We start from the raw sequence: 13,003 nt of genomic DNA, 5'->3' as shown, positions 1-13,003 counted from the left end.
TGTGCAATTAGTTTTATAATTAGCCTATGTTTAATACTCCTAATTAGCATCTAAACATCCGATGTGACAGGTGCTAAACTTTAGCACGATGTATCCAAACACCTCGAGTAACAAGGATATTCAATAAGTTTTGGAGAACCTTTTATATAAAATAGACCTAAAAGTTTTGCATATGTAAAATTAATGGATCATTGCGAACAACAAATCAGTTGGCATCTTGCATATAAAACATGGTCTCCATATGTACTTTTAACCATTGTTTTATGAAATCCTAATAAAATTATTATGCGAATCTTTGAGATAAATATATGCGTATAACTAACTTTTACGTTTCCAAAATAAATATACATCTCACAATTTGTTGATTGTCAAAATTTTAAAGTTTTGATTGAACTATAAAGATGTAATTTTATATTTGTATGTGACGAGTGGGAGTCCCTCTCAGTATAAAATCCCCAAATCATGGCAGGGTGCGGTTGCCGCTTCACAACTTTCCAACCAAAAACCCCCCAACAGGCGCACGAAACGGGAGCCGTGGCCGCGAACGGAAACGGAAAGCTTCCCCATCCCCGTGCTGCGCTCGCATGGACTCCACGGCGGCTGCTGCTGCGGCGGCGCAGGCGCCGGTGCTGCTGGTGACCAACGACGACGGCATCGACGCGCCGGGCCTCCGCTTCCTCGTCGACCAGCTCGTCGCCGCGCGGCGCTACCGGGTCCTCGTCTGCGCGCCCGACACGTAAATGTCCCCCCTCCCCATCTCGCCTCGCGATCCCTCCCATCTTGCTTCCAACTTCCTTCCGATTTCTTGCTTCCTTGGTTCTGTGGTTGGTGCTTTGTGGATATTCTGTGGTAGGATCACGGGATTTTGGTCAGTGCCTTGGGAGGAAGTAGTATGCGAGAGGGGGGAAGCAGGAACTTAGAGGGGGGAAATTTTGTTTTCATCCCTTATCCTTTTGGCATTCTCACCCAGGAAGACGAAGAAGAGGAATGAGTGATAGAAAAATTCTTTTGTTTCCGTGAATTTTTTGGATTTGCAGGTTGCAGCAGATGATGCAGTTAGTTTCTGTTCTCCCTGTTGGTCATTGGTGCGAAATTCTGGGGCCTAATTTTACTGTAAAAGAAATAAGAAAAATAAACTCTTGATCTTGAGAAGTAATTTTTTGTTAATTAATCTTGTTTTGTGTGGAGTTTAGAGTTGTTTTCGGTGTGGCTAAGTCGTTTTCTTGTAAAGAATGAAATAGTGAACTTGCCCCTGACATGATGAATCTACAAAAGCAGTTTGGAAGAAAACAAATAATATATTTAATCGCTGTGTATGGAAGCATCAGCTTTGCAAGATGCTGTGTGCACAACATGGAATCGGACATGTTTTGGAATTATTTTCACTGATTAGCAGCAAATACACCATCCAAGTTGCCAAGTTGCTTTCACTGAAAAATGCTTGTGAGTATATTGTGATGTACAAGTTATGGTATGGGTGTACCTAAGCCAAACAAAGAAAAATAAACAAGAAACAACTATGGTTCATTTAGTCAAGGTCTTCTTAACAAAACTATGATTTGTCATTGACCTTATCTATGCACATGGTTGTTGAGAAGGAAACTGAAAAAATATGAAGAAAAGAAAAACTGTCATGTAGTCTTTTAATTAATTGTAGTTGGCCAAGGGTCAAGCTAATCTTGTGGCACCAGTCTCCTTCCTAAGTGTTTTATATTTGTCTACTTTTCATAAAAAATGCAGAGACAAATCGGGGGTTAGCCACTGCATCACATGGCGCCCCGCACTCCGCTGTAAACGTGTTGATATAAGTGGTGCTACAGCATTTGGAGTTTCAGGTTTGTCTGCTATTGATTCCTTCAACTTATGGCATATAAACTTCCCCATATAAGATATTTGGAATCACATTAAAATTTCAAAGACATCTTTTTTGCATGCTGAGTGCTCATGTTTTCTCCTACTAATGCTAGGAACTCCTGCCGACTGTGCCTCTTTAGGCATCTCTGGGAAGCTCTTTGATGGTGTGGTTCCTGACCTGGTGAGTTGTGAAGTATCTTAATAGATATACCAGATATTCTTATTATGCTTTTATTCTAAATTCTGGTTACAAATAGTTTCTTTATTTACATGTCCTCTAGTCATAAACACTCTTGAGTTCCATTCTATTCTATATGATCCTTAATGCAGGTACTTAGCGGAATCAACATTGGAAACAATTGTGGATACCATGTGTAAGTATCTCTGTGTCTGTCGATACATATGTACTCATGATCTTAAACATATATAGCTAGAGTTATGAAGTCCTCAAAACTCAAGATTATCTATTGGAAATTGTAACAGCTGATTAGATGCGATTTTAGATTCAGAAATAAATATATGCATTTACCAGTGAATCATGAGTGTTTTTGCTTTTTAATTTGCAGTATTTATTCTGGAACAGTTGCTGGTGCTAGGGAGGCTTTCTTATATGGGATTCCTGCAATAGCTATGTCATATGATTGGTATGCAAAGATTTTTCTTCTTTGATTCTATCAGATGTACAAAAACCACTTTCTTTCACATTCAGCAGCTAGTTATTTGGTGGCAAAAAAATATGATATGTTTTTGTATAACATTTTTATACTTTATTTCTTATAGAGCTGTGCATTTCATGTGAATGATCTATATGTCGATAGGCTCTTCAGTTTTACTGCTGATCTAACCTAAGAATACTGGCTTCATTGATGGTTATATCTATCCTTCAGTACATGTTGTATACAGTCATTGTATAACATGTTTGAACCAAATCCTTTTTAGACAAAATGGACCATAAAGTTAACAAGATGGTTTGGGTACATTGTTTGCAAAGGAACAGTCGTTACATGCTCTGTTGTGTCCTTTCAGTTTTAATTGAAGCCTTTGAAGTGTTTAACAAATGGTATGATACAGTCTAAAGTATGAAAACATAGAAGTAGTTGACTGATATTTGGTGATACCTTTCAGGAAGGCCTGATAGTTGACTGCATAATCGCTTTTACCTTTGAGGAAGCCCCATTTTCAGCCAATGGTTGATATAGAAAATGAATTGACCTCTGATAAGAAACTTTTTTGTGTGCGTGCGTGTGGCATAACTGCATTTGTTTTTTGGGAAGTTGAACTAATTCCAGTTTCTTATAGAACTTTATAATCCTACGTTCAGATTATTTGAACATTTATGGCTCTTCTGCAATTTCAATAGATCTCAGAACCTGTTAATCTATGAAACACTAAAATTCAATTTTGATGTACATATGTTCAATATTTGTATATTCCTGCTCTCAGCCATGTCATCCTATGTGCTGAATCTATGCAAGTCAGTCAAAACTGAGAACTCTATTTGATCTCCCAATTGTACAGGGTTGCAGGTCAGAGCAGTGTTAATGACCTCAAGGTGTCTGCAGAGGTTTGTATGCCATTGATAAATACTATTGTGACCGAGATCAAGAATGGAACATATCCTAAAGGATCATTCTTGAATGTAGATGTACCAACAGATGCTGCACACCACAAGGTAAATATCCAGCAGTGATTTGAAGTAAACTAATGCGCTTTTTATAATTGTACGGGGGTAGCAAACCTAAATGCATTAAGCTATACATGTACAACTGGACAAACTATAGAGCATGGCCCTGGACATGTCAAAGTGCTAATAATTTTTTGTTTCTGCTGAGTTTCACTTAATGTCCAATGTTAATGGATTTTGCCTCGGAATATTTGTAAAACATTTATGTCAGAATCTTTGTTTATGAACAGATGGAAACCTAAGTTTTTTTATCTGTCCTGTTCTTTGCAATAGGGGTACAAAATTACAAAACAAGGAACATATATGGCCAGAATTAGTTGGGAGCAAACTGTTTACAAGAAGCCTGCAGTAGAAAGTTACCAGACAGCAAACATGGATGTTGACGGTGAAAAGGACAGTGAACTAGTCACACCATCAGAGAATGACCTATTATTTAAGAGAGTGGTAAGTTAGCGTTTCCAAACTCCATGCTATTGTTCCAATCACATTTGAACTGGATCTCATAGGCATCCTTAAAGAAACATAGTTTTCAAAGATAAAACCATCAAATGTGTAGAGAATTAGAATCTCATCTCATCTCTTGAGGTCATACTATTCTACTTTTGTGATGTTCAATTAAAATCATGGGATGCTGTGCCTGCTTCTCAGTTATTAAGTTTAAATGGTGTTGCATTATTGATATTTCTGTAGTTTTAAATGGGGAGTAGCTATACTTAAATAATAACTGCTTGTGTCATTGTGGATCTCTGGACATTTTGTTCTCATTTTATTTTATTGGTTCTTTTTTATTATGCTAGCTACACTAAAACATATCTCCTTTTGAATTAAAATGGATGACTCAATGTGTATTAATGGTTTTTGTTGATGGAATTCCAAACAGCTTGTAGGGAGAAGTTCTGATGGAGTGGAAGGAGAGGACATGGACCACATGTCCCTAGCAAATGGATATGTAAGAATGACCTAGCTACCACACACCTTCCATTTTTCTTATAGAAAAGATTTCTATTAACTATGTCTTGTTTATTCCAGATTACCGTTACTCCTCTGGGTGCTCTTTCCCGCACAGAACCAGATGCCATACCCTACTTCAAAGCTTGCGTGTCACGCCTGGTTGGAAATTTTGCTTCTCTTGGTCGTTCATTTTCTAGAAGCAGAGTAGCTTGAGCCGAACAAAATTTCTAAAGCTGTTTATTCATCACCATGATCAAATTTCATGTTTCTTTTCCTAATTAATTAATCTTGTTACCCTGCATTGCAAGTTTACCACTCTTACTGTTTGGCATAATGTGTGGCATAATGTGACAATCACTGTCAGCATATATTCTGCTCCATAGGTTGCCTCTGAACTATGCATTCACAAAGAGATGCCCTGCTTCTTGGCCACCATTTGACTCATCTTTCATGTGTTGCTTCTCAGTGATCAGGATGCTTACCAGGCCGGCTGGACAGAACCTGCTGATGCAATTGCCCGCAATGTCACGAATAAATCCACATTGATTTCAGGCATTCTGTTTATTGCTATTGATGCACTGCCACACTATGTAGTACAGCAACTCATAATTTTATGGCGTATGTATTGCAGAACTACGGCTTTTTGTAACTATGGTTCTTCAATAATTCATTGGTCTTGTAATTCTGTGGTTTCTCTTTATAGCAATTTATAATAGCTTGCATTATAGCCCCTCTGCTGTTAAGTAATTGTCAGTTTTGACCAATCATGCGTGGCTCGGCAACTTGTGAGAAAATATGACCAAAATACTCCTCAAATTTATCTCAAGCATAAGTTACAGGGTTGAATGAGAAAGGGTAGGCCTAAGAAGGGCATCATGGGAGACATGCATCAGTACATGTTGCAAGTTCTGTTTTGATTTAGAATTTCAAGAGGAGGAAATTGTATTCTTTATCTGTTGCGACCAAAAGGTGAATTTACACTAAAATTCCGCACAAAAGGTGTGGTGTCCGGCAGGAGGTCCCACTTGTCAGGTGGTCTGGTTCAGGTCTAACCAACCCGAATTGTTACTGATGCAAAGAGAGCCATATAAACATGTGAAAGAAGAACCCGTCGGTAGGTGATAGTATAGTTAAATCAGACATCCTTTTGAAATTAAAAATTAATCTGGTAACTGTAAATTAAACTAGTTCGAAGATAAGGTAATATAATGTGAACCAACACATACATAAATCTTTGCTTAAAAAAACATGTAAATCTTTTTTCAACAACTTCTTCAGACGTAACCTTTGCCTCCACGACGACGCTCTCTCTCTCTCACACACACGAGTGTCGGCAATGCCGGCTTTCGCTGAAAGATATTCGTTTGTGTTCTGGCAATTTTTCTCATAAAACAAACACAAGCCGAATTGTCCTCTACGACTTTGGATCCCATGCGTTGAAAAAACGTTTTCGATCGATACACTTTGAACACACACACACACACACACACACATTCTAGTCCAAAATACACATGAGCATGTCCACTTGGCAGCCATTCGTGCGAGGGAAACGAGGGCAAGAGACACCTCAGGGCACCAAGAAATTGACAGGCGATTTAATACCAAAAAGCTGGGACAGATACACTCTAACAACCAGACCTCCCATGCACACAACTGTACAGTTACAATACTCCACAAATACAGTACAATACAATTCCAAGGTAAGGCACTTGAGCAAACATGTGTCTATGTACAAGGAGCTCAACCTCACACTCATTTTTCAAGCTCAAACAAAGCACAGGTGGCGTTTCAAACTCACTGGTACAATTTCAAACCAAACACAAAAGGGGGGAAAATCATAGAAACCTCTCTCTCTCTCTCTCTCTCTCTCTCTTCTTCAACCTCTGAATTTTTTCAGTTTTCGGGTTTCGGAAAGCGAAGGCGGTAAAGGCCAATGAGGATCCTCATAGAAGCCACAAACGATAGTGTAGGATGAGAACTCTAGGGAGGCCTGAGCAAAGGGAGTGGTGCTGCTCTCACACACATAAATACACGCCATTGCTGGCCGCTCCTCCAGAGCTTCAGAGCTTGAGCTTCAGGAGCGCCGGGTGGCGGTGCGAGTCGATGAGGATCGACCACAGCACCTGCACGTCCTCGTCCTGGCAGGACTGCACGTCCTTGTACAGGAGGTGCATTCCCCTCCCTGCCAAGCAAACTCACAAGTTAAACAATGCAATCGGATTATTGCTCAAGAATGTTCAGAAACAAGAAGGCCAAGAAGAACATGTTTGCAATGATGCACCAACATCACAAGAGAAATGCAACAAATTCACAAGAAAGATCGAATGCCGGATGCGGTTGCAGGACCGGATGATGATCATAGGCAGAGAGAGGTAGAGGAACTTACGGTTCCGGCGCTCGGAATGCGCCCGAACCCACATCCTCCTGAGAGGAGAGAAGAGGGAGTGGAGCCACCCCATGGAGCAAAAAACAACGAGGAAACGCTGTGTCTGCCGGGCTCCTACGCCAAAAACTCCCGGGGGGAAATAGGCAGGTGGAGGGGTGGAGACGGGGTACCCATCAGGGTGGCGTTGCTTTTGGCACGGGGTAGGGGTGAAGTCTATTGCACTGTACTGCCCCGGCCCTCAGGCTCTCACATTGCTGCTGCTTCGTTCCTTGCAGGTGCAGCCCAATCGTCGGTGTCCTCTGCAATCTATTCTGGTATCTTGTCCCTTTCCACTCCTCACTCTTCCTACCTCCTCCTCCTCCCCATCTCGCTTTCCCCGTTGGAACCGCGATGTCGCACCCTTTAACCTAACCTCCCAAAAAAGAATACTAGTTGTGCAAGTAAGGTAGTACCACACCAGAATGTTATATGTGTGGTTTTATGTTTGCGATTTTGATATTGTTAGTGTGTGATCTTCTGCAGGCTATGAACTTCATGATTTTAGTAATTCGAAGGCGGTCGCCGTTTGGTCGATCTTTGCCGCCATCTTTTTGTGTTTTATGTGGTATCTTGGTCTCCCCTTTGTTAAAGCCTTAAAGGAAAGAATAATGCCTTTGAACAAGCACTCATGGTCATGGATCTTGATTTAGTACTACTTGCAATGCTACAGGTTTGTTGGTGTGACTTGGAAGTGTTGTTCAAGCTAGTGCCCAAAAAGAAGGCACATAACAAATTAAATACGTACATGTCAGTAGTGACTTATTTGTTTTATGTGATCATTAATGGTTTGAAATAGATATTGTACACAGACTAGTAGCAGATACCTTTATGGCGCTGTCTATTGTGTTGTTGGTATGCTGCTCTTGTCAGTGTGTGTATGTACAGCCCTTGACGAAGACTTGCATTGCATTGGCTTCTTGAAGCTGCAAAAAAGAATGCATGAGGTGGTGCTTTGAAAATGCTTGTTGATGAGATAAAAACAAGTGAATGGCCGTCCTAAATTACAAAAATTTTTGAAGCAAGGAGTTAGGTTTCGTCTAGCAGAGTTTCCAGAGCTGATTCTCTATTAATTCTAGCGGGAGCTCTGTCAAACAGTTTTTCAAGAAGAAGTGTGAAGTGATTCTCTGAAATGAACTAAGAGGCTGGAATCTGGAAAAAGTAGCTTCTCCTGATTTTGTGAAGTGATTCTCCATCTTAATTTTAAGAGTTTATGCTAGAGAATCCAAAAGAATCACTGCCATAAAATCACTTCTCTCAGAGAATCAACTCCCATGAAGAATCAGAATCAGATGAAACTCTACCGAACAGACCCTTAAGTATGTAGTACATGTTAGATCAGGAAGGTAAAACATAAGTATTCGAGCTGGTGAGACTTTTATATTCTTTGAATAGGGTAGCAACGAGACAGAAACAGAGAACAGTAAAAAGGTTCGAACATGTTCATCAATCAAAAAAGGAAAAGGTCCTGATGTAGGCTAGCAAGGGTCTGTTTATGTTTGCTTGTTCTTCTAGAATGTCGTGCAATAGCAAAGAAACGCAAGCTACTCGACTTAGCATGGAAGCAAATGTGATTCACTCATTACAATTACCAATCAGGTAAAGCTCAACCTTACCAATTGCAGTTCTCGGCCATCGATCTTCTTGAACACGGTTTTACTGGGCACGTGCGCTGTTGATGGTAGGCCCACAGCAGCACCATCAGTTCACATCTGTCTGGTCCAGACTAATGCAAAAATTTCAAGGTTTTTTTGTTCCATCGCCGTCCCAGCACATGAAACTTCATGAACAGCAGTTTGTGTGACTTGCAAGAATAAAGTGATGCTACATCACAACTAGAAAGAACAAAAAGAAAAGGAAAATTGAAAGCACTGCAATGGGTGTGTTTTCTATGGGGAGCCAGTACTGTTCTTGGGGAGTTAACATGGGAGTCTTCTTTGTGGTACGGGCTTAGGCTGTTAGCCTTGTGTTAATGATACAGTAGAACTGGGGATAGCACGAAGAATCTATTGGTCCACCTCCCTTGGAGGCTCTGACTACTTTTAGGATTCTTCTTGCTTAATTACAATGGATGGTGTGGCTGAGCTTATATAGCCAGCTATCTAACAAACCCAATCTAATCTAAATAACCTTATCTCTCTAACAACCTTATCTCTAATGACCTGCTAACAAACCAATCTTATTCCCCTCGTGGAACTGTTCACGAGCAACAGTTCTCGTGGGCCTAGGCCTGCGGCCAGCCCACTTGCCATAACACTTCACCACCCCTCAAAGACAGCTCGTCCTCGAGCTGTGGCAATGCTCAGAGCTGCAGTCCATACGGGGCTGGAACCTGGTAGCGATGAAGCACAATTGAGCAGACATAGTTGAAGGCCTGGACGAGCTGTAGGTAGATGGCGGCGTGAAGACTGCACCAGGTCAGGAGGTTTGTGGAGTCGCTAAGCTGCTGAGAGGCCCGAGAGTGCTAGAGAGGAGCGTCCGGGGAGAAGGCTGATACTGCGGGCGTCGAGGCGGCCGGCAAAGCTGCGACCGCGGGCACGCCAGAGGCAGCGTTGGCCAGCTGGCCCACGGGCGCGCCAGAGGCGGCATTGGCCGGCTGGTCCACGGGCACGCCAGGGATGGCGCCGGCAGGGGAACACGCAGGTCCGCATGCTGGGCAGGATGGCGAGTTATAGCTTCAGCAGGTGAGGATTGTGGCCCTTGCGCGCGTGGTTGCTGTAGGCCAGCAGTGCTGTTGGTGTAGATGCCGCTGGCTGACTCGATATGGTGTTTGGAATTAGGTACGACGCCCATGGAGGAGAAGGTGTTGCTGCTAATGGTGTTGTGGTGGGTAGCGGCACACGTGATGCTACTGTCACAATCGTCAGTGAGGAAGCCGCAGAAGCCGGCAGTGAGGCAGGCGCAACGATAATGTATGAATCTTCTGCCAAATCAGCAGTGGAGACAGTTCCTGCCAGCAGATTGGAAGATGTTGCCGTGGCCGATGATGACGATGTTGTCGTGGCCATCATGGTTGCGGCAGGTTGGGTCTTCAATGGCAGTGAAGATGGCGGTGCTGCGATCTTGTCCTTCAGGAGCAGTAACTCATCACAGAGCTTGCCGAACAGCTCACGTATGTTGTGGGCAAAGCGATCAAGGCTTTCCGAAACGCGATTGACATCGTCGGACACGCATTTGATGCCTTCAACCAAGGTGGTGAAATCTGCCATGGCTGGTTGTTGATGCGAAAATGCAATTTGTGGGTGGGTTTTGGGGTATTTGTGGGATCAATCTAATCTGGCGCAAGGGGAATTTTTTTATGGCAAAGTTGTAGGATCTAAGGCTCTGAATACCAAATGATAGGGTAGAACTGGGGATAGCACGGACAACCTATTCGTCGCCCTCCTTGGAGGCTCTGACTACTTTTAAGGTTCTTCTTGCTTGTTACAATGGATGGTGTGGCTGAGCTTATATAGCCAGCTATCTAACAAATCCAATCTAATCTAAATAACCTTATCTCTCTAACAACCTTATCTCTAATGACCTGCTAACAAACCAATCTTATTCCCTTGTGGAACTGTTCACGAGTTACATTACTCGTGGCCTTAGGCATGCTACTAGCCCACTTGCCATAACAGTTAACATGGCTGGGTTTTAAAATTTTAATTAGTACGTGGTGTGTCCCATGTAGTCTCTGTCTCAGATGTAAAACACATTGTATATCCAAACGAAATCTTGAAATTACAATATAACCTGAAGAGATATATCGCTGCTGATAAGTGAGAACATCAGCTAAGAGCTCATCAGCCAAAACCTGAAACACTTGCATATTGAAGAATGAAGCAGGCACTAGAGCAGGCTGGTGGTTAAATTATAGGTAAAATGCATAAAAAATCAAGCTATAATCCTAAATTTGCAGAATAATTACAAGCGACATGAAATTTGATTCACATAGATGTGTGATTAAACCCATAGAGCTTTTAACCTCAGCTTTCAGAAGGCTCAAAGATATTTTGATCCCTGAAGGCCCCATTATCAATAGCTTTGTCTATTATTAACATTACAGCACTGTCCAAGAACTTGCAACAGCAGCAAGCCTACAACAATTTGCATCAGTGATAAAGTCGATAACTGAGGAGAGCTGAGGCTAACAGATGCAATATCAACCCCTGCGAAGAAGTTCAAATTTAAAAGGTGTGTTTCTCTTCACTGCTCCTTGCTTTCAATACTACTGAAACAAGTCTTTTGTTCATGTACAAAACTGTAACCTCACCTGCTTGCCATTAAGTAGTAACAAGATCCTGAAATGACAACTGCATGGGCAGTCATTGTCATATGCTACCCTCTTGTAGTCGCTTCACTGGAAATAATGTTAGGCTACAATTGTTGATACAGTAAGATCCGTGCAGAATTCTCTCCTTCAAGCTATTACTAACAAAAACTTTAAAATATTGTTGGATTTGCAACATATTCCATGAAAACCATTAGCAATCACTGCCATCAGTTGGCATGTCCGTTTCAAATGTAAGGATCCAAGACAGTCATAGAGATTCTTCATTGACTCGAACATGAACCTTTTAAATATAAGAAGCTAACTGAATTTTAAGATATCTAGTTACATGAATGAAAAAAAGGTGAGTCACATCAAACAGAATAATTAGAATTTAAGCAAATTCATCTTCTGGCAGCTCCACAGATGACTATGGCCCTATTTGTATACGCTTCTCCTAGTCATGCTTGGATTATAATCTAATCGAAGATTTTCTCGCTTCTCGCTTTTCACTTCTCGTAGTTCAAATCGCCGAAGCGGCTTACCACATAAGCGAGAATCGGTGGAAATAAGCAAAGCATTTGGCAGGATTCTCACTTATTTCCACCGATAAGCCGCTTATAAGTGGAAACAAACGGGGCCTATGTATCCAAACTTTGCTATGGCAATATTAGCAGTGATAAGAACGACTCTAGTGTGTATGAATTGAGCATGTTTCAAATAAACTTTGAGATGCTCTACCAAAGAATATGTAGGATACACATTCAATCAAACAACTTCGACCTTAATTCAGTGACTCCAAGTTAAGGGCCTGTTTGGTTACTCAGGACTAAATTTTAGTGACTCCAAGTTAAGGGCCTGTTTGGTTACCCAGGACTAAAGTTTAGTCCACTCATTTTGTGCACTTTCAGTCCCTAAAGACCCAAATAGGTGGACTAAAGTTTGGACTAAAGTGTTTAGTCCTCTAGTCCATACGGGGTGGACTAAAATGGACTAAAGGATCTTGGGGATACCCCTGCCCCTCATTAATCACCGTCCCACCCGTCCCCGTTCAATCCCCTCCCCGACGCCAGCTGCGTTCTTCCTCCAGAAGCCTCCCCGCGCGCTCCCCTCCCTGCTCCCGCCGCTCGCTCCCCTCCACGCCACCGGCCGATCCCGCTGGTCGCTCCCCTCCCCGCTCCGGCTGCTCACTCCCCTCCCGACTCCGGCCGCTCCCGCCACTCGGTCCCCTCCTCGCACCCGCCGCCGCCACTGCCCCGCTCCGTCCGCTCCCGCCGCTCGGTCCCCTCCCCGCTCCGTCCGCCGCCACTGCTCCCGGTCCTTCCCATGCTGGATCCATCATCCTCGGTCCTCCCCACGCCGGATCCACCGCCTCCACTCCTCCCCACACCGCCGCACCCGGTCCTCCCCACCACCGCACCCACCATGGACCACTATCAGGACTTCTTCTCTCAGGCGGCTTCTTCATCTGCGGTTACCTGTAGCTTCCGTTCTTCCTCGGACGTCGGCGGTGAAGACGACTTCGGTCCCTTCTCCTCGCCGACGGCTCCCACCCTCTCCGCTCCCCGGATGCGCATGGAGCACCTCGACCTCAACTCCCAGGCCGACGGCTTCCCCAACCTCGACTCCTACCAGGAGTACCTCCAAGCGGATGATGCTGGAGGTAGGGGTGGTAATGTATCATGGCCCTCATGCCTCCTTCACAATCCAGCTCAGCCCTATCTATTTTTTGTTCAAAATCATATAATATTATGGCCCGACTCTTATTAAGCCCAATCATTAAATTTGCTAGGCTAACTTAGAGGGCCCTTTACCACCCCTAGCTGGAGGCGACCATGGGCTA

At 43.1% G+C, this 13,003-nt stretch overlaps 1 protein-coding gene across 1 annotated transcript; it reads left to right on the top strand.

Moving 5' to 3' along the window:
* Positions 1-485: 485 nt before the first annotated feature.
* Positions 486-5,214, top strand: LOC101786107 (5'-nucleotidase SurE). Its single transcript, XM_004955725.2, has 10 exons — positions 486-736; positions 1,741-1,835; positions 1,968-2,035; positions 2,185-2,228; positions 2,421-2,498; positions 3,373-3,526; positions 3,812-3,982; positions 4,419-4,487; positions 4,568-4,648; positions 4,956-5,214. Exons 1-10 carry the CDS (start codon positions 585-587, stop codon positions 4,956-4,958), a joined length of 915 nt encoding a protein of 304 aa, XP_004955782.1. The 5' UTR covers positions 486-584; the 3' UTR covers positions 4,959-5,214.
* The last annotated feature ends 7,789 nt before the right edge of the window (positions 5,215-13,003 follow it).

This window comes from Setaria italica, chromosome II (genome assembly GCF_000263155.2).
Source record: "Setaria italica strain Yugu1 chromosome II, Setaria_italica_v2.0, whole genome shotgun sequence".
NCBI lineage: Eukaryota > Viridiplantae > Streptophyta > Magnoliopsida > Poales > Poaceae > Setaria > Setaria italica.
This window is presented reverse-complemented; position numbering and strand designations above follow the sequence as displayed.

What these genes read in the sequence shown, in the direction of transcription:
- LOC101786107 (XM_004955725.2), top strand. Translation starts at nt 585, where the DNA reads ATGGACTCCACGGCGGCTGCTGCTGCGGCGGCGCAGGCGCCGGTGCTG. An exon ending in ATGGTGTGGTTCCTGACCTG is followed by an intron (nt 2,036 to 2,184) that starts GTGAGTTGTGAA and finishes TCCTTAATGCAG; the next exon opens with GTACTTAGCGGAATCAACAT. An exon ending in AACAATTGTGGATACCATGT is followed by an intron (nt 2,229 to 2,420) that starts GTAAGTATCTCT and finishes TTTAATTTGCAG; the next exon opens with TATTTATTCTGGAACAGTTG.